The 21670-nt window shown below is 41.6% G+C and overlaps 2 protein-coding genes across 3 annotated transcripts in view; one reads left to right on the plus strand and one right to left on the minus strand.

Annotated features, from left to right (window-relative positions):
* Positions 1 to 622: 622 nt before the first annotated feature.
* LOC308411445 (uncharacterized protein) lies at positions 623 to 7454 on the plus strand. Of its 2 annotated transcripts, none has more exons than XM_080905326.1 (6): positions 623 to 935; positions 1876 to 2062; positions 2460 to 2563; positions 2661 to 5393; positions 5949 to 6157; positions 6258 to 7454. In XM_080905326.1, exons 2-6 carry the CDS (start codon positions 1879 to 1881, stop codon positions 6349 to 6351), a joined length of 3324 nt encoding a protein of 1107 aa, XP_080761452.1. In that variant the 5' UTR covers positions 623 to 935; positions 1876 to 1878; the 3' UTR covers positions 6352 to 7454. The 2 variants fall into 2 exon arrangements, with proteins under 2 accessions (XP_080761452.1, XP_080761451.1); XM_080905325.1 differs by having other exon boundaries at positions 1879 to 2062.
* A 3691-nt stretch (positions 7455 to 11145) lies between these two features.
* Positions 11146 to 21670, minus strand: part of vat1 (vesicle amine transport 1) — a 28495-nt gene continuing 17970 nt past the window's right edge. The window contains exons 3-6 of the mRNA XM_080905328.1: positions 21216 to 21386; positions 19991 to 20080; positions 18010 to 18251; positions 11146 to 12960 (exon numbers count right to left, since the gene is read on the minus strand). Of these exons, the coding sequence (XP_080761454.1) occupies positions 12664 to 12960; positions 18010 to 18251; positions 19991 to 20080; positions 21216 to 21386 (800 nt within the window). The 3' untranslated portion in view covers positions 11146 to 12663. The remainder of the gene's footprint in view (positions 12961 to 18009; positions 18252 to 19990; positions 20081 to 21215; positions 21387 to 21670) is intronic.

Below are 21670 nucleotides of genomic sequence, written 5' to 3' on the forward strand. Positions count from 1 at the left end.
TCCTTAGACAATAACGTTTTGGCTCTTGTTGTAACTAGAGGATGTCAGGGAGGTCAGACTATTATTATTATTATTATTATTATTATTATTATTATTATTATTATTATTATTATTATTATTAGTAGTAGTAGTAGTAGTAGTAGTAGTAGTAGTAGGAATACTAGTATAAGAGTAGGGTGTAACTGGAAAAGAGAGGTAAGAGGTATGCTCCAGAGCGTCAAATGTGTCAAATGTAAGGCCCGGGGGCCTTACTCCAATCTGCCCCCTTAGACTGATTTGGCAAACTTGAAGGAGGACATAAATTTTGGACTTTTACCTGCATTTTCACAAATCTTACAGTTCTTTCTACTGATAAAGACCATGTCATTTTCATACTACATTAATGTAATTAAGTATTAGATTTTCAAAGAAATGACAGTTCTTGTTTCAGTTTTTTTACAATGAGTCAACAGCAAAATAAAAAAAACTACTTTTTCTATGAATTAACAAGAACTTTCAGTTTTATAATTACTTGAAAATCTGGACAGTGGGCTACCAGAACCTTTCCTGTATTTTTATACATTAATTAATTAATTTATTTTCACAAATTGAGCCCAAAAAATCGTGCTGACAGATTGAGATGGCAGATGAACCACCGTAGCCACCCCTAAAAAAGGCAGATGAAAGAAGAAACAAATAAACAAACAAACAAATACTACTACTACTACTAATATTAATCATAATAATAACCACGTATAAAGGAACAGTTTGGGAATTTGTATGATACAGATAATAGACCCGCAAACTTCTGCACGCACCGACTCACATGACACTTTGTCGCCCCCTAGCGCGGGGAAGAAAAATCGCACAACCGGTAGTTTCACTTTTCTTCCATTGCTCGTAAAGAGTGACGATCTTTGAAAGAAAGCAAGAAACGGTCGTGGAAGCGTTTTAAGGTCAGTGATGATTGCAAATCTGAAAGATATCCAAAGAATGCGACACACCGTAACTGCCTCGGGCGCAAATAGAAGATCTGTCGATATGCGCTAAGAAGATTGGCAGTCGAGATGTTTTTGATTTTCTCTACTTCCTTGACAGTCGTCTGGCTGCAGTGTGGCTTTTCTTAACGCTCGCAGATGTGTTTTCACATCGTGTAGACACGAGCACACAAAAGCGCTTCTTTTTCGCAAGTTGAATTAATTTTTTTTATTAATTTGATCAGATTTATTTTACAATTAGCACAGGTGTTGGCAACTTTGAATCCAGTAACATCTGCCGTGTATTACAAGCAACATCTGGTTTAAAAAAGGCATTTTAGAGCAGCTTATTATTTGTCAGTTAGTTACAGACTAGTCGTGGGAAGCAGGAAGAAGGGGAGTAAGGGGCGTTAACCTCACTGGTACAATTTTACACACGAAATTTACACTCCTGTTGATATTGGACAAACATGTACGCAATACACGAAGTCTACGCGTTTTCTAGTCTTTCGTTTCCACATAGCAGTCTGGATATCTCAGTAGTTTTGACATTACAATGATATATTTTTTTGGTGTTAGCCTGCTGTTGCTTCAAATAACCAGCTGCAAAGTGTCTAGACATTTTTTCCCTACAATTTAATGAAAAATATTCTCTGTTGATGGAAACTGAGGATAGTTTTCTGTGTTGATGTACTTTCCTGGTAACCCCCAACAGAGGGAGTTGGACTATCAAATATGTTTCAATTCCTATTCACAGTTGTGGGGTCTTTCACTGAGAGATGTCATGTTCTAAATTTTAGCCATCATTTTGATTTTCATGTTCACCATTAATGCAGAATGAAAACATTTTAGTGTTTAGCCTTGCATTCAGCTTCGAGAGTTTTCCTTCTCACAGCAACAGTGATTGTGTTTCTTCCAGCAGATGGCAGAACCAGGCAGGACTGTGAAGGTGTGTGGACTGCCCACAGACATCGAGGATAACACACTGAAAGACAAGCTATTGATTTACTTCCTTAGAAAAAGAAATGGAGGAGGGGAAGTAGACTCTGTCACCTTCCTCAAGGCAACGCCTCTGGCTGCTCTCATCACCTTCGAGGACAGCGGAGGTCAGTAGGTTCAGTGTATGTTCACGTCTCCTCATCTGCTGTGTAGATCAGAGTGATTACTGTCTGAATAACTAAATGTTCTGTGTCAGTGGTCTTTCATTGCAAAAATACTGTTCATTAATCAGAATCAGAATACTTTATTAATCCCGAAGGAAAATAGGGCGGATTAGTTACATATTATACTGACTGTATTAACACTAAACAACTGTAAACCAACCAAAGATGGCATTCATTTACAAAAGTAATACACTGTACTACACTGTCTGCTGCCACCAGTGATTTACACTAAACTGGAATGTTGGCATTGAAGTCAATGGAGTGGCCAGTTGTAGAAACACTTAGTCAGGATGCTTCACAGACTGTGATTGATTTCTCTCTGATGACCCCTCTCGCACAGTGGCACAGAGAGTTATTCACCACAGGCTACACGTTCTGGATGTGGATGGGAAGAAGTATAAGCTCACGGTAACTGAGCATTGTGAAGATTTCGCTCCAGATCAGGTAGATTTAGCTGCTGCTCTGCACAATTTCAACAGATACAGTGTAAAATTATTAGTAATTAATTTGTTTTTCTCTTTTCTTTTTCTCATCATCATAGGTCGTCTTAAGCTTATCAGCAACAATTGACTACAGCAAGCTTCCAGGGGGAATCATGGCATTGACAAGCCTTCTTCAGAGCCACCACGATGTCCAGATCAACTATACTGCTACTGAGAAATGCTCTACAATATTTGGCTCTTACTCCACAGTGCAGGCAGCTTTGGCACAACTACTGGGTCATCCTGGAGGCTCAAACTCAGCAGAAAACTCAAAAGACTTGAGTCAGCCTACTTCCAGTGGTTTCCGGTCTGTTCAAAAAGCACAGAAGCATTATACACAGGAGTCAGAAGATCAGAGCAGAAAAGCCAACAAGCAAAGAGACAACAAAGAAAAAAATCACATTGACAGGCCAACTGACAACTACAGTTTAAGTTCAGAAAGAGACCTGACACCTGGTGGTTATACCTGGGAGGACACTGGTCAGGCAGATGGAGCTGCTTTGCAGCATTCTACAACCTCTGCGGATGATTTCTCACTAATTATGGATGGAGACATGTTTCAGTACCTACAGAAACACTGCCGGAAGGAATACCAGCATATCCTGAAGCAGTATGGGGTTGAAGTGGTGGATGTAACAAGTCAGGGTTTGACCACTCTGTTTCTGCATGTTACAGCAGCAGTTGGGGAGGATGGTCTAGAGGAGGAGCGCTTGAAGATAGCCAGAAAGGCTATAAGTCAGCTTCATGAGGACATTGAGGCCAAAATCCGTCGATCCCAGCTGCCCAAAGCTATCCTGCACCCCAGTGGAGGCCTGCAAAGGGCAATTGAGAACTTAAGTGTCAGACTTCCCAAACTTATTCTGAATGAAGATGAAAAAAATATTTATATTATTGGAAGCAGTAGTGATGTGTCAGAGGCCAAGCAGTTTCTTCTCCTGGACAATGTTAACCAGCGAGATAAAAAGGAAGATGTAGCTAGTCTCCTGAGATTTCCCTCATATGGTTCAAGTTTATACCCTCAGACTGATGAGGAGAGATTCACTCTCCCCACACCCTCCACTGTAGCATCGGGGGATGATAAGCTAGATGAGATGCTGAAGTCAGAGGAAGATGAACGAAGAGCTGAAGGAGCCAGAAGGTATAAATTAGCTGCCCGGTTTAAGGATTCTGGGCTAGCTGCGTTAAGCAGTCGACCAGCTGACTTCACTTTACGAACAAACTCATCTCCCAGCAGACAAACACGCCAAGGGCCAATGTTAGGGTATGATGTACTCTCAGAAACAGCAGGGACTTCTGGTGAGGCAGTTTCCAGAGCAGTACCCCAAAACACAGGAGGAGACATTTTGTTCAAGACTGGATCTAGTTTGGCATCTTCCTCGCTTCAAAATAGAACCTCTTTGAATCCAGATTTAACAGATGCTCGACCTAAGAATTCATCATCCCCTTTTAGTGGTACACAGTCCAGTTTGTCAGGAAGTCCTGCACCTCAGTCTGCTGGATCCAGATCCACCTTGAAGCGAGCCAGTAGTTTCTCAGGAACGCCTCAGCAGAAGGCTCAAGTTATGAGTCAGAAGAGTCAAGAAGATAGCAGCAAGTCCACAGTCAGAGCCAGGGGCAGGTCTTCTAGCTTCAGTACCCAAACAGGAAGGGACAAGCAGGAAGTCTATACTGCAGATCTTACAGTATCCAGGATAATGTGGAAACATATAAAAGAATCATACAGCTACCGAGTGGAAGATCTAGCTTCTGATGTCCAGTTAAAAGAGAGCAGCTTAGGTAGTCATGAGCTGACTGTTACCATAAGAGGAGCAAACTCATCCAAAGTGACTTCATGTCATCTAGGTTTGCAGAAGCTGGTTGACTCAGTTAGTTCAGACTTCTCTGTGCAGGAGGTGTCCTTGTCTGAACTGGGTATCACTGACAAAGCAGATGAAACCTTACAAGCTTGTTGTTCTGAAGTGCGGAGCCGCTTTAAGAAGGTTACTATCGAGATATTAGCCAAGAGCTTATATCTTCTTGGTCCACGGCAGTTGTGTTCCCAGGTAGGTGCTACCCTGCGGGAAGTATTTTCTGGAGACTCGGCTCAAATACCTGACAAATACCAATATTCCCCAACTTCTTTTCAAATGAATGAAGATAAAAGCACTAGCTTGCACTTTAACAGTAACTCTCAGGTGATTAGAGAGAGCCAACCAGGCAATGCTGATGGTACAAGTAGGAGTCGGGAATGGAGGACAACCTACAGAAGTGACTTTGGTGGGAGGGAGATTGTGAGTGGATCTATTGGTCTGGCAAGGCAAGATCATGTCATTAAGGAGAAAGTCAAGCCTATAGATCCAATGGAGATGGATGGACAGAAGGCTAAGTCATTTGTCAGTCAGTCTACACCAGGAAATGATAGTGTGAGGGGTCTGAATGGTGTCGGATCAACATTAACCCGCACTGAGAAAGGGACCACCTTACCTGCTACGCAGATAGGCAGTGTAGGTCAAGAAGAAGCAGAGATCCAGAACACCCCAGGGGAAGCCAAACCAGGCCAGGAGAGGCTGGGGAACATCTGTGTTTGTGGAGAAACTGGGATATCTGTGCAGAGAACAAAATGTGGAACTACTTTTTGCTCAAAGTGCTTGGACACGGTACATGTCCGCTGCAGAGTTTGTCATGAGACGGAGCAGAAACCTCGGGGCATCCTGGGCAAAATTGTAAAATCTAAACTAAACATCACTTTGCCAGGTTACAACAAGTTCTGTACTATCAAGATCACTTACAGCATTCCTGATGGTATCCAAGCGGTGAGTGGCTTAAAAACATTTCTCGCTGATATTTTGTTGTGCTTTATCTGAATGAGAAATTACACTGGCGCACCTTCTAAGCTTTCATTTCAGAGACTACAAATGAGACAGAATAAGAAAGGCTGCTCAGTTAGGACCTTTTCTTAAATCCGTTATAAATAGTTCAATTCTGTACAGAGCCCTTGTTACACATCAGGTGTGTGCAGACATATTAAAGCTCTGAGTTATGATTTCTCTAATTTTAAGCATTAGTTTGTCTTTTACCTGTGTTTTAGTTGACTCCTACAGGGTGTCAAGAAAGAATTAGCTAAACTTCAGAGGCATATTCTGATTCACATTGTTGCTATGAGTTCATATATGTGTGTTTCTTGATCGGCTGAGATCTGCAGATATCAGCCAGTATTCATTATTTTGTTGTTAAAATAAAATAGGCTGCAGTTACAATTCTGACCTTCTCCTGCAAAATAGCATGCAGCTATAGGCTGCCTTTCAGCTTATACACTGCAATACCGAGACCTTGTTCATGACTGCGCTCTTTGTGTTGCGTTTTATCAGGATGGGCATCCATCTCCTGGAAAACCATTTAAGGGAGGGCTATTTGAAGCCTACTTTCCAGACTGTCAGCCGACAAAGAAGCTGCTGCCCAGGCTGGAGAAAGCCTTCAGGCAGGGACTCACCTTCACAGTGACAGGCAAAGGGACAGATGCAAGGGTGACCTGGGACGGCATCCCACACAAGACCAGCTTACAGGGAGGCAAATCAGGGTGAGTGAGGCCAGCGAGGATGTCTGAGAGAGCTGCAGAATTAAAGGTCATAGTCAGTCCATGGACCTGACCTGAACAATGTTCTCTTTGTCTCTCTCAGGAATGGGTACCCAGATTCCACTTACTTGACGCGCTTGTCTGAGGTCTTGACCTCCCTTGGAATTGAGGAATCAACAGAAAAGCCCCATGATTAAAACATGTAAAAAATGTATTTCTTCCTTGTTTTATATATAAAAATAGCAGTATATTGGCGATCTTTGTGTTTACAGCACTGTTTTGCGGTTTTGATTAGTTGACAATCACACTTTGTTATAGTGAGATGTTGATATCTGACCATCCTTTAATTGTAGTCTCTTTTAAATAATGGAGTCATTGAAGACTGAATTTTAATTTTGTAACGTCCTTTACCAATTTTCTTTTAACAAGTTGTTCAAGAGTGAAGGGCCTATAGTATTTCACATGACAATTTTTTTAAAATACCGTTTCAGGTTATTTTGCAGAACAAATGAATATTAAAGTCTTCAATATGCACAGTACTGTATAGACCAAATAATTTGCACCGCACTGTGTGATTGTAGTCATCATTTAGTTTAGGAACAACAGACAGTAATTTGTAAAATATTCTGAATTTAATAAATTAATTGTCAAAAATCTGTCTTTGCTTCTGGGCACAGAAATAAAAAAAGCACATTTCCTGTCTTTTTTTATTATGCTTTTTTTTATTAGTCCTGGAAAACATGTAAGGCATATGGTAACATTACACACTGAAGCGTTACAAGCTCTAAAGGCCATGTGGAGAACATGGCACCACGCAGTAAACCCAGAGTCAAGCACAGAAGCAGCATCAATTCAAAGGGTTTAAAAAACAAAGTTGAGACGAGAAAGTGTGTTTGCAACCATTTAAAAACAAAGAAGGGGGAAAAAAAAAAAAAAGAAAGGACAGAGTTTCTGTCCTTTCTTGTCCAAAACAAGACAAGAAAGGACAGAGTATAGGAAATATAGAAATCAACCTGTTGGGTATGCCTTGTAGAAAGTTACCAGCGGTCACTGACAGGTGTGTAGTAGGATGGATGTGAAGTGGGTTTCTGAAGCATTCCCAGAGATAGGTTAAGATGTCTTGTAAATGTACCAGCTTGCCATGGAGGTTCCCATGCTGAAGGGTCTCAGGTGACGCAGGGGGGCAGCAGGCTGGCATTCTCCTCTCTCACACACACCACACAACTACATGACTACTAAACTAATGTGAAAGACACAGAACGGTACATACACACATGCCTTATTTTGTTGTTGTTGTTGTTGTTGTTGTTGTTGTTGACTAAACATGCATTCTAGTACTGTACATGACACGCCCAGCCAGGTTGTACTTCCTTAGCATCTCTGCAATGCAGCTGCATTGCAATATCTCAAAAACGACTTCTAAGGATAATAGCTGCAGGCAGATGTGGTCGTTTGAGTTTGTAGTGTAGCGAACACAGTGGCTCTGAATGTGGAACTAAGCCACTTTCATCCTCCCTTTTTTGACTTAGAACACTAAAGCTTACTTAAAATGTGAGTACTGTGAAGGAAAATCGGTGTGACAGTTTGTGCAGTTAACTCAGTGAAACAATGATGTGTGTGTTAGTAAATTGAGATTTAAGTGGGTTCCTACATAGGGAAAACTGCTGTTTGGAATGACCTGAGAAACCATATAGAAGAACTAAATCACCACAAAGCAAACGGTGGGTGGGTGTGAGGGACTACAGCTTCAAGCCAAGACGGATAGAAAAGTAGCTGCTGGAAATACAACACTCACTGTACTCACTTTCTTTAGATCTAAAACTATGAGTGACAGTATAATCAAATCTAAAATGTTCAAAAAAACAAAACACTTTAATTTTTTTGGAAAACTTTGAAATACTTTTTTTTTTTGTTCCTCCCTTGCATTTCTGAGTTGTTAAGTACTCTTGCATAAGTGTCTGGAATGACTGGGAAACCATTTCAAGATGAGATTACAATTCAGCTTCACCACGGTGGAAAAGCTCTCAGGCTGCAGGCCACAGTAGGAAGGGGTGGGTTTTACTTTAACCGACGGATCCACTTGAACCCGAATTCAAGACGCGAAACACCCACCCCGCTGATTGAGTTCATGTCAAAGGCATCTCAGTTCAAAAGTACCCCGGGGAAAATGTTGAAAGAAAAAAGAAAAGGGATTTTAATCTGTTTTCCACATGCAGATGAATGCATGCAATTTCAAATTCCAGATGTCAAAGTAATGCTCTATTTTCTTTGAATGTGTATGCAGAAGGAAGAGGCTGATATGGAGAGGAGTTTTTGGCTGGCTGCTGGACTGCAACTGTTGCACCGGCCAAGAGGTTTTGCAGATGCAGCACAGGAAAAGAGGAATGACTCTTAATAATCCTTGAGTGAACTGAGATCAACTGCAAAGCGGAAATGTTGTGTCTGGGGCAGGCCAGAACTGAGCTATGATTAGCCAATAAGCAGAGGCTGTGCTCAGCTGTGTTACAGTACTGGCTTCCCTGCACAGCTGTGTAAAAAACATCTGGTCCCTCACTTGTTATACAAACCATTTTGGAAACAAACTGAAAGAAAAGAAATCCATAGAGAGGAATAGCACAGAGCTTTGGAGCTGGGGGAAATTTGCAGATTTACGACCGTCTTTTGGTGCGGTGGAGTTTTGAGTCTTAAATCCACCATGTTTTGTTCCTCTTCACTGTAATACTGATGTTATAGCTGTAAACCAACAGAGGGAATCATCCTATTGGGGCTGATATGATGTGAGACCTGGTAAAACACAGCGAAAAGCATTTACTAAATACATCTCAGATTGAGGTAAGGAGAGAGGCACAATGCAGGCCTATGCTTCAGCAAGACTACAACCAATCACCAAATACAGATTGTGTTAAACCTTTTATAAACTGCAGCAAAATTCTGTCAGCACCTGTGAGCATTTTGGGATATAAATCTGACACAATGTGACAACTTGTGTGAATTTTTCTTTTTTTTCCTCTTTTCTTCAAGGTTGACGGAAATGCATCCAACAACAGAATTTTCTTCATATTTTTTTTTATGCACTGTTAATATTCAAAGCATGGACAGAGGAATATACATACAATTTGGCACACATGGTTTAAACCAACAGAAAGACTTCATCACATTTAAAGAGGAGTGCAGGTTGGCAAGTCCCCACATAAGAGTATGAGCTTTGAACTTTAAACCCTTGGATAACAAAAAACAAACAAACGAACAAAAATATAAAGGTAAATCAAAATAACATAGTAAGTAAAACATCTTTTTTTTTTTTCTCATTTCAAAACTGAAGCGTTTGTTTCTCACATGGCACTCGGAACAGAAGCACCGTCCACAGGTTCACAAAGGGAGCCCAGCAGATTAGAACAGAACACTAACCAGAGGCTGACAGGACACAATCACTCCCCACACCAGCGTGCCGGTCGCACTCCAGCCCACGTCGCTCGGACCTGCTCCACGTTTTACTTCCCACAGTCAAGGATGGATGAATGCTTTGATTTTAGCTGCCACCCAGGAGAAGTTGGCAAGCTGAAAATGAGGGGACTTTTGCATGAGTTTGTGTGTTTCTGTGTGTGTGTGTGTGCCACCTGTGCTTTCAGTGAGCTTTAGCAGATACAGTGGGAGCGCATGATGGGAAATGGGCTGCAAACCTGGAGCAAAATCAAAGCCTGTGCTGGACTGGAGTGAGACCGCCATGCTTGCAAGTGCATTAAGATCAGCGAGCAGAGTGCAAAATACTAATACCAACTGTCCTCATAATACAGGCCTCTTATCAGACAGGAGGGAGAGATAGAGTAAGATGTGTTGGTTGGTTGGTTTCAGAGCTACATCGTACTGTAGCAGAGTAGTGTAAGGAGGGAACGTCTGGTAGGAGTTGGGGGGGGGGGGGGGGGGGTGCTTTTAAAACCTGACAAATGACCTGAGGACACACGCACATCTTCACACATAATGGCACACCACACACAGCACATGAGGGAGGCCACTCATGCTAACACAACAACTTTTTTTCGGAAACATTTTTTTGTTTTTTTTGTTTTTTACAAAGTCACTAGTCACCATCTGAGTCTTGACACAGAGGCCAGACTCACAGACAGGCAGTGAGGCGGGCAGGTGGATAAATAGTCAAGGTTTAAAGTAGATTGACTCAGACGTGAAGGATTTGGTGCAATGAAATATGAAGGACTGGCCTTGAAGGGATAATTCACTCTCCAAAAAAATGAAAAGAAACAAATGTCTTTTCTCTGACCCGTAGTGCCACTTTTCTATTTAGATGGTCTCAGTGTCCAGTTTTCAAGAGACCGGCTGTAAAGGTGTCTAACTTCTCTTGAACACAGTGAAACTATATGGCACTTGCCTCAGGTGCTCAAATGAAATGCATCTGAACAGCTCAGCAGCAGTATCTTTTTCCAGGAATCATGGCCCAGTTATGCAAACAAATCCACAAAACTTGAGAACAGCTTCATTGAGGAACTTTTTCTCCTTTTACCCAACTACGCCTACCGACTAAAAGAAGAGTGCAGCTGGCTGTGCAAAGTAGGAAGCTATTAATCTAACCACTTGGTTGTGAGCATGAGCTTCTTGTCATGGGCAGATTCACTCTTCCTTTTGCACAGTGTCATGTGTAGTTTGAGGAAAATAGTTTGACCACCTTAAAGCAAGTGCTGTCCAATTTCATCATATTCAAGAGGAGGCAGACATCGCTCTCTCTATATAGAGTCTTAAAGGCCTAAGCCTTCAGCTCCTCATTCTCAATACATTTTACACCTGTTGAAGTACGTGTCGACAGCACCAACTGTTGGCAAATGTAGACTAAGAAAGCAGAAAGGAGAGACTCTGGGAGAGGGGGAGAAACAAACCACAGTGCCATCTCTGACGAGCCTGACGCCTGTTGCTATGCCGACCATAGAGAGGGAAGTGGCAAGAGGGGGGGAGAGAGAGAGAGAGAGAGAGAGAGAGAGAGAGAGAGAGAGAGAGAGAGAGAGAGAGAGAGAGAGAGAGAGAGAGAGAGAGAGAGAGAGAGAGAGAGAGAGAGAGAGAGAGAGAGAGAGAGAGACAGACAAAGTATGTACGCCAGCTTGAAGTGAATTCTCCTCTCTCAGGTCAGAATGATCGACAGGCGAGTGGTCGCTGTGAAAGGAGCCATGGAATTCCTCAAGGAGGAGTGAGGAGGAAGAAAGCCTTATCCAGAGTGAACTAAAAACTAAACTGGTATTCACCTTCTTAACTTGCTCATTTCAGACGATTCGCTATCTCAACATGACAGTGCTTCATTCATCACACTATGTTTGTGTGTGTACTTGTTTAAACAGAAACAAATTCTCCCTTAATTGGCACTGTGCACTTCTTGCCAACAGTTGGTCAGCTAGAAAAATCTGTAACTAAGGAGAAGGAAGCTGAGCAATGATTTCTGCCTCTCTATTCAACGTTGGACTGAAAGGCTCATTATGAGGCAAATTCATATTCAGGCTAGTGCAAAACTGCAGATTCTATATTAGCTTCACTTAATTTGGTGGGAACGAATGCACTGTTAAGAGGTTTCGCCTTGCTTTATATGAACACCGATACAAGCTTCAAGCTAAGTCCACATAAATGACAACCAGGGTTAGGTCTTGCAGTATTAACACTATTGTCTGAGCCATAAAACATCATGATAAAAGCCATGATGCAAATATCTCCAGAGGAGGTGCACCAGCCAATCACAGGCATCTCTGACTCATCCTTGGTGACATAACTAAGCGTTGGACACTGAGAGCAACGTGTGGGTGGGTGTGGTTCTCTCATTTTACTGCCCGTCTTTGTGCCTGTCTGTGGGTCCGGCCTGAAGGTGGGTGGGCAGGGGCGGTGGTGTGGGAGGTGTGTGTGTGGAGTGGGGGCAGGGTGGGGACTCAGCACAGTGAGGGGATGGGGAAGCAGAGGTGGCAGGTGGAAGTCAGAGCAGAACAATTTAGCACAGTGGGAGTTGAGGTGCAGAGGGGCACGGGGTCGAGGGTGGGGCCGGTGTGAGAGTGGGGATCATTGTTGTCAGGGAAACAGTAATTTGCCCCAGGCCTGGACCGTACCCACAATCCTCCATGGTCCTTCTGTCTCTGCCATTATCGTTATGTTTTTTTTTTTGTTTTTTTTTTGGCCGTTTCCACTCAATGTCAGAGAGGAAGATAGGTTCGGAGCTTCGATGTGATCAGAATCTTTAAGACATAAATGCAAGAAAAGGAAGGGAGGGGGAGGTGGGTGGAGCCAGGTCTGAGTAATCGCTGTCATTGTGGACCCAAAAGGTGATGGAGAGGGGATGTGAAAGACTGACAATGCTGTGATCATTTTCTAATCCATCCTTCTAACCCATTCCCATTCTTACTTCCCCCCCCAACCCCACCCCATCCATCTAAATTGCCAAATCCATCTCCACAATCCCACACCACACCCGAGATCCCAAGACACAAACTCCCTGCTGGTCTGCTTGACTATCCATCCATTCAACCCTCTCACTTCTCCTCCTTCTTGGGTTCTTCCTTCTTCTCCTCTTCCTTCTTCTCCTCCTTCTTGGGCTCCTCCTTCTTCTTGTCATCCTTCTTGTCATCCTTCTTGTCATCCTTCTTCTCCTCCTTCTTGGCATCGTCCTTCTTCTTGTCATCCTTCTTCTTATCCTCTTTCTTCTTATCCTCTTTCTTATCCTCCTTCTTGGTCTCCTCCTTCTTCTCTTCCTCGGGCATCGGCTCTGTAGTGAGGATCACTTTGCCAATGTTGTTCCTTTCCTGCATCTTTCTCATGGCATCACCCACCTGGAGGAGAGAGGGAGAAGCTGATTATTTAAGGCGAGATGAAAGAGCAAATAGCGAAAAGGAGCAAAGGGAAGCTTTTAAACAGTTCTCTTTGAGACAGAAGAAGCTAGTATCATCCCTCCAAAAACATTTCCACAGCAATATGTGTTTCTTTACATTATCTGCCTCCAATTTCCCTTCTTGACACCACAGCCTGGAAACAAATATTGCAAGCTTGCTCTTCAAATATGACTTTAATATGCAGTATATGAGAAATTATATTTGTTTAGATGAGACTTTAATAATCTTTGAGGGGAAATTAGATTGTTGCAGCAGTACACAGCAAATAAGAAGTGGTAACAGGATAACGGAGCAAATGGAGGGAATAATGAACACTTCAAACATGCATTATTTAATATTAGTGTGTCTTAAATATAAAAATAGTGAATGTTTTAATGATGGGCCAACTAAAATCAAAATCACTTTTTGCTTCATTTTATCAAATTCACCCATTCTATCAAATAACAGACATCCCCCCACAATATTAAGATGTTTTAATCACTACGCATTAGGAAGGAAGTAACAGATTTCCTCAAGAAGACGGAGTGTTGATTACATGGAAGTAAGTAGTTTGTGTTTAAAGCAAAAGAGGGAATACTTTGCTGAAATGCAAACTTGAAGCCACTGGCTTTCAACTGATGACAACTTAGGTATTGCTTTTTAAAATGTAATCTACATTTATAAACATTCATCAGCTTCATAATAGCTGATGGTTCTACTACAGCTCAGCTTGGAAATATTGTGCAAGGAAACTTTCCACTAAAAATACATTTTGCAGTAAAACTTTCAAAGTATTGTGTAATTCAGATTGCTGAAGCGTTAAGCCTAAACTTAAGAACTGATTTTCTTTCCTAAGACCAAGGATTGAGGATTTTATGCTCCATCACTTCAAGTAAAATTTCTTTTAAGAAGAGATTTCTTTGCTGGCTAGAATGAACAGGATTATAGTGACCAAAATATGTGGTACTGTAGAATTTGGCATGTCATTCTTATTGAAAGGTTGGCCTGGAAAAATGTTACACCGTCCTATTGAGGTGCTTATTGGGTTAAAATGATTAGAAAAAAGAAGAAGTATGAAGTGGCAAATCTGATATTTATGAGATTTTCTTTCCAAAAACTAAATATTTCACGTTGGGGACAGATGAGATTACAACCCTCAGGCTCCCCTTTCCATATTGATGGATGGGTGATGTTGGTCCTACTGCTCCTTCATCATAATGATGAGTGGAGAATCCCAGCCAGACTGGCCCCACCCTCCTCTTGACCACTGGGCTCTGTTCACTGTCTGTTCCCGTCTCCATCACATCTCCCTCCCTCCTTCCTCAAATCTCGCTATTTGCGCGAGGCAGGCAGACCACCTAACGACCAATGCCACGGCAACAGGGCCATCTCCTAGCAACGTAAAGCCTGGCTGAAACGTGGCCCTGACGACTTAGACACATGGGAAAGGGAGAGGAGGAGGCGGAGGGAGCAACTGGTATCCCACAAATGAAGAACAGACAATGAAAGAAAGGGAGGGGTGAGTCCAGGAATTATAAGAATCATCTTCGATGTGAATGAAAGTCACAGACTGCCTCCTTTTAACGACTCCACCGACTTCTAGGCTTCACTCTCTAAGATCTGCCAACCTCTCTCACTCCCAGGCATCTTGATAAGGGTGTGCTATTTGTGGCTACTTACATGACCATTATCTTCTTGGAAATCGGTGCAGATGTAGATAATGAATCCTGAGGAACTACAGGAAAGGAAGGAACAGTCTAATTTACAAAAAACATGGTCCTAGCATGTTCATTGATTACTGGAGGAAAAACAAAGAGTGACAGTGGGGGGGATGGGATGTGATGAATGGGGTCAAGATGTGGCATTTCAACCGAGGTCATAAAAATCGATCAACTATCTGTCATGGTCTGCTGTGTCATTAGTTTTTCCATGTCTCTTTTTTTCAGTTAACTCCTCTTATTTGTAAGTTTCTGTTGTGTATGTGTCCATTTTATTTCGTGCCTTTATTATTTTTTCCAATATTTTTATGGTCTGATTTGCCTTTTTCCCCTCGCCTGTTGATTGCCATCCTGCTCTACTTTATGTACTTTTAGACCTGTTTTACTTAGTCTTTGTGACTTTTCCCTCCCCATTTCTGTCGGCGACTCCCCTTCTTTTCTCCTCCTGTTTGGAAATTTTTATCCAATAAGATAAAAGTTTTTTCAGTTCAGTTATTTATTTTTTGCTGCAAAATGAGACTGAAGCAAACCAACAGTGTCACTAAAACCTGTCATAAATGTTGCCATGTGGTCAAGTTGTTGTTATTAACAGTGATAAATTATCATAAAAATCCCCTAATTTTTCTTCTCCAGAAATAAATTGACATTTGAACTCAGCAACCTGTTCTATATGAGTTTAACCTGGTTACAACCTGGCAGCCATTTGAGTCGAGTTCTCTCAAGTTGTGCGTTCGCATTTATAAATTATTTAAGCAAATATATGAAACCTTTGACAACCACAGAGTGATTGCAGTCAGTCCAAGTCTGACAGCAACTGTTTGCAGAAAGGTTGCCTCCTATCAAGTGACCTGTGTAATCACGATCACTGGCCGTAACACCTCCAAGCTCTGGACAATTTTAACTTGTATGACTGAGCCATTAGTTTGCTGAGCCGATTAAATGTAAATTTGCTCGGGTTGCATGATCACGGGATGGTGGCGCATGAGGTGAGCCCTCTTGTTCATCGTTTTCCCAGAGTATTTTTATTTATCTAATAAAATAAATGGATTCCCTGTATCGCCACGTAATTGCCACATAAAATATCAGGATACTAAGCTGTATCGATTTCTTTGCCCCAAACCTTAACTTTAATGGTCTTCTCCCTCCATCTGTAAATTAATTAACTTAATTATATACTCTGCAATGCATCTTCTGCCTTGGTGCCTGCGTTTGAAAAGTACACTAAAACATAACCCTATTAACCCACAGCTTTTACTTCTACTAGCAGAAGTGTGACTGGCTACGGTTACATCTTCTGACTGAAGATTTCAGGTCAGCTGTTTACATGGAATGTGATTTAATATGGTCTGAGTTTTACATGCATGGATGCACAAACACTAAACTGGGACAGTGTAACATGCATAAGAGTAATAAACAGAGTCATTTTCACTCAAACTGCAGCCCTGAATTTTTACAGGCATTACCCAGGAAAGAACATTGGAGAGTTGGATTGGACATTAATCGGAATTTGACCTGCCAGCTCCCTGGTCCTGTGATATTTCACTGTGCCATTGTAAGATGACGTAGCCAAAAGTAGAGTGAATGTACAGCAAATGAGTGGTTGTCAAGTTTCCTACAGGCGTATTACCAGAAGCGAGAAGGCATTCAAAGCAGACCATAACCTGCTTCATGCCAAGTACGAGTAATGATCCAACTGGTTTCTCCTAGTATTAAGTTCTTGTGAAAGTTCTTATCCCTTTGATGGGTGTTGGAGCAGCTCTCTGATCTGAAGCAGTTTCCATTATTATCTTCTTTAAAATCAAACTCCACGTAGGGCCAATTCAGCTCAAACCACCATTTTTACAAAATCGTAAAAAGTGTTTACAACCTTTGTTTAGAAAAAAAAAAAGGAATCATTTATGTGCTATAATTTCTTTTTAAATTCTGATCAGTTTATGAAAAGGTCCCACCCTATGCAACCATTTTAAATTTCAGTCAGTTTCAGCCGTTTCATATTTCTTTGTATGGAGCTTTTAAACCTTTCAGAATCATTAGGCTTCATGTAAATCTAACCCATGTTTGCAGACTTTGTCCAAAAACTTGCTCCAAGCCAGACAGAGATTATACCTTCTCTTCTGTGTATTTCCACTCTCCTTCCAAGTCTCTTTCTCATACATCAGGGCCCCTCCCTAAGACAGAGGCACACGCTGACTAAAGGATGTCACCATAGCAACAAGAGAGAAAGAGCAAAAAAGATACACTGTGAGGAGGGAGAAGGAGAGAATACAGCGAGACAGAGAGAGACAGAGAGGGAGTCAATAACCTAAAGACAGAGAAAAAGAATCTGATAGAAAGAGCAGACAGATGGAGAGGCAGAGAAAGAGCGTCAGATGGCGGAGAAAGGCAGCGGGTGTTTCTCTCCGGTCCCAGTCACACAGCCAAAATACTGACTTTGACAACAGAAGATATCAGCCTCTGACTCTCTCTCTCTCCGTCTATCTGTGTTTTTCACACCATCTCTATTCATATCTGTTAGCAGCGTTAATTTTGTCAGCAACAATCTGAGTGTCTGTCTGACTGAGACAGAGCGCTTCTTCTGCACAAACTTTGGCTGTTGAATGGGAGGCCTATTGAATCACGGCCACACCCAGCTTCTGCAGATCCTACCACCAAATGCATAAACAGACACAGGCCCACCTGGCATTCACATCCATTTTAAGAAAGGGGGGGGTTGTAAATGTGAGTCAATAAGCATATATATTAGAGGTGTAAATGCACCAGTGTTGTGATAAATCATCTGGTCTTACAAAAAAAAAAAAAAAAGATATAAAGGACATGAAATGGAAACTGTTTAGTGGCAAATTCAGCTAAAAAGGAAAACTACTGCATATATCTTGTAAAATACAGAAGATTTTCTATTATTAATATAAGTTTTGAAAAAAATTTGATGAATTTCTGCTAAATTGTAAAGATTAGCAGAAATTCATCTAAAATAGAATTTAGATTAACAAATGAACTAAATAAATACAAGCCATTACATTTATACTAAATTAATGTAATGTCAAAAATTCTAAGGCTACACTGTAATAGTCCCTGCAATGACCTAATCTACTCAACTACACTGACCACTTTAAGCAAAATTTCAAAAAACAAAAAAAATAACAATGATATAATCTCATAGTATTTAACCGATCATAGCCTCTACTTATAAATTTATTTTATGTGAGAATAAAGAACGTAATCCACCAAGACATAATCCACATGAGACTAATAGTAATTACTGGCATAAATAGGCAAGCACAGAGACACAAACCTGCTCAAGATGCCAAGTAGAGTCAATGCGGGGTTTGATTTTGCCGTCCTTGTAGAAATCCAGAATGGTATTCATTGCCTCGGTGATGAGCTCTGTCTCCCCATCTAGGTAGCCAAGGTGGAAGCCACACACCGACTTGTTTCCCTGAATCAAGCTGAGTGTGTGGATGGAGAACTGGTGGTACCAGTTCTTTGCCACAGCAAGCAGGTTCTTCTTTTGTCCTGCCAGCATGTTAGCCGCTCCTGGCAGAAAAAGTAAGAGCTTAAATCGCTTATCACTGGAATAAAAAGCTTAAGAAAGACTTTCAACTAGAAACTAACTTAGAGCAGGCCAGCTACATACCTGCAGTCAAAGGTTTTGTGACTACCTTAAATTCATGAAACACAGACTACTCAAAACTCTTTGTGTTGGCTCCTACCATTGAACTGTTATTGAGGCTGGCAAATTTATATGTCTATAGATATTAAGATATATAATATGGGGAGTTGTAAATAGATGGGGAAGGAACTGGAACCCTTTATTCTGCACTCTTTTGTTAGACCACACCCATTTTCAAACTACACCTCAGTTTTGATCTCAACTTCTCATCCTCAGTGGTGAGGATTAATACTTATTTTTCCACAGACAGAAACATGCATGCACGCCTGCCAAAATAGTCTAAATCTTCTTTGTGGTAGTAATAATACAGTATTTTCTCCAGGACAAAATTTTGCCATGAGATTCAATTATGAAATTTCCCAGTCCCCCACCAATTTTCTCAGTTTTTTTTCATCTGCAACAGCTTTACCCACCTGATAACCTATTTTCATTTCCTGATAACCTATTTTCATCTTAGTGGTGAAAGACCCACTCTATTAATGTATTAAAAAATGAGCAGAAAATTGGACGACAGGTAATTTTTTGTCAAGTAATGTACACAAAAAGATCACAAATGTTTCTTTTTAACTGGTCATTTAGTGTGGAGATTTGCCGTTTTGGCTGTTTTACGTCACTGTAAATTGAATATCTCTGTCAAGCGTCAAGTGCTGCACCTTGTTATATCGAGTTTGTTGTTTCCCTTCTGTCTCCCCTCAGTCCTCAAACTCTCACCTACACCTTCCACCCTAAAAAAAAAACCTCTTTAGCACTTCAGCTGTCACTGTCAACACATCCCTATTCCCCCTCATCCTGCGTTCATGTAGCCTATGGCCTCACTGTGTGAGCTTTTCTCAAGGGAAACAGGGGACACAAAGCATGCTCTGACAGAAAGAGGGACCCAGTCTGCTACATTCAGACACATTCCAGGTTTCTTGCGCATAAAACACTCATTGTTCGGCTATGCATACTTCTGATAAGCTGGAAAAGAAGCTGAGGGAGAGGATGGTGGGGTGGAGCTGGAGGGTTTTGTGGGGGTGACATGGATGAATGGGCGAGGGTGGAGGGCACCATGCTGGGTAGTAGGTTTCTGAGCAACATGCAAAGGGAGCACCCTGTTCTCCATGGATGCCGACCCCACCCACTGCATGTATACTGGTTCGAGTTTGGCATCTCAACACAGCTAGTGTAAAGGGCTTCCCACGAATGACATGCAGCATGCCGATGACATGGGCCTCTATTCTGCCCACCACTCTACTAGTCTGCTACAAATTAAAGGTTTGACATCATCGGTCTTATATTGGGTATATTGTCTTTTGTTGATGTGCTTTATTTCAAGCTGTAGAGTTGCAGTTAAAAAAAATGAAGCAGTAAATTGAAGCCTTAGCATTCCTACTAATGTTACATGACGCTATAATAAGGTCACCAACAATTATAATGGCCAACATTTTGGTTTAGACCTTAAGTTTTAGAAAAAAAAAGAAAAAAAAAAAGTGGCCACTTAATAGTATAGTTAAAAAATTACAGCCCAAATTATTGGCCTGTTCTTCCAAAGCAATGTTGTGGATGGCTGTCTCGTGAAAATTACCAACTGACTCTCAAGCATTGGCCTTGTTTTTCTACTTACCATAGGTAATAAGTTTGCCCATAGGCTTCAGCAGGTTGTAGGCCTTATGGGTATCTGATCCTCCAAGAGGGTCCAGTATTATGTCCATCCCTGGAGCAGAATAGAGAAGAAAGGGACAGTCATCACTGGTGTGAATTCAGAGAGAACAGCCTGCCAAGTCTCCTCAGCAGCCACCTCTGCATGGCAGAGTTCACTGGGAGTAGCAAGTGTGGCCAAGTCGCACCATGTTTGCACAGAGACGAGCCCATATATTCCAAGAGACGTAAGAAGAAGAGTCGAGTAAGGGCCTGCTTGTTTGATGTTCTTTCATTCTTGTCACTGATCAGACCAGAGGGATACAATGACTTTCTGTTGCTGTCCATTCCTTGGAGGATAGAATAATAACCTACCCTCTGAACAGATGGTAAAGGATGGCAATCTAACTATGAAGGTTTCTTTGTGGCTTATTAATGGTGAACTATATAAGCTCAGGCCTAATGATGCTCCTTTCCGCCAGAGGGGACTCCTCAAATTGGGCTACCCCTCCTTGCTCTATTAAACCCTGCTTTTATTGATTGTGGGAGGCTCACAGCAGGACTCCGCCTTGACCACAGCACACATAAATTGACAGGCAGCCAAAGACACAGAGGGAAAGGTAGAGAGCAGGACTGCACATTGATCCAGGCTTCTAATTAGATACATTGTGTCCAAAGTGTCAGTTCTCGCTATCTGTCTCTGTAATGCCTGTCTGTCTAACTCTATGTTACAAAGAACAGAGACGGCCTGAAGAGGGGACTATGAAATGAGCCACCAGCATAATAACAGTCTCCATCCTGCTAGGATCACAGCAGTAGTTGGAAGGAGAAACAGGAACTGAACATTGTTTCATTTTACTGAAAAGCTGAATTCTTTTGTGCTCATCTTGGCGAGTCCATCTACATAAAACTGTGTGGATACGTTGTTGGTGGCAGTGAGAATCCAAACAGTCACTGTTTAGTGAAATGAGTTTGCTGGGTAGGGAAAATGACTCCCTACATGCTATCCGTCTAGTGCACATTGCAGCCAGCTCTGTCGAGAAAGACAATGTGGTTGAAAATGTATCATCTCAGTGTTTGCAGCCACACAGTACTGGTTCTTGCCAGGGGAAAATATCAATCTGAATTTCAGATTGTTTCAGTTTCAAATATGAAACAGTCTCAATATGAATTTAGGCAGCTTTAACAGTGCATATGGCTAATTTTCTTACCTTTTGGACTGATCTTGCGGACTTCCTCCACATAGTCCTTGGTGCGATAGTCAATGGCATGCGTAACTCCACCCTGGGTGATGGTCTCATGTTTACTGGCTGAAGCAGTGCCAAACACAGTCACATCCTTCACTGTCTTGCACAGCTGAGTAGCTGCAATCCCCACACCACCTGAAGGAAGACAAGAGTTAATTTGATGTGTGAAATCATGAACTGCAAAAAAAAAAACAAAAAAAAAAACAAAAAAAAAAAAAAACACGATTTGTAATGAATTCTAGTGCAAACTCTATTTGGCATGGATTTATAACCAACTTAATCTTTCAAGGCAACACCCTGAACAAAACATACCTCAACACAAGCATCTAGGAATTTCCATTCTACACATACTTATGGCAGGTAAATGTGATTTTAATTATTAATTCTCCCAAACAAGCAAGTCAATATCAGTGTGAATG

This window comes from Rhamphochromis sp. 'chilingali' (assembly GCF_963969265.1).
Source record: "Rhamphochromis sp. 'chilingali' genome assembly, chromosome: 15".
Lineage (NCBI taxonomy): Eukaryota > Metazoa > Chordata > Actinopteri > Cichliformes > Cichlidae > Rhamphochromis > Rhamphochromis sp. 'chilingali'.

Coding starts and splice junctions, on each gene's coding strand:
- LOC308411445 (XM_080905326.1), top strand. CDS start 1,879: ATGGCAGAACCAGGCAGGACTGTGAAGGTGTGTGGACTGCCCACAGAC. Junction 2,564..2,660: donor AAGATTTCGCTCCAGATCAG/GTAGATTTAGCT, acceptor TCATCATCATAG/GTCGTCTTAAGCTTATCAGC. Junction 6,158..6,257: donor TTACAGGGAGGCAAATCAGG/GTGAGTGAGGCC, acceptor TGTCTCTCTCAG/GAATGGGTACCCAGATTCCA.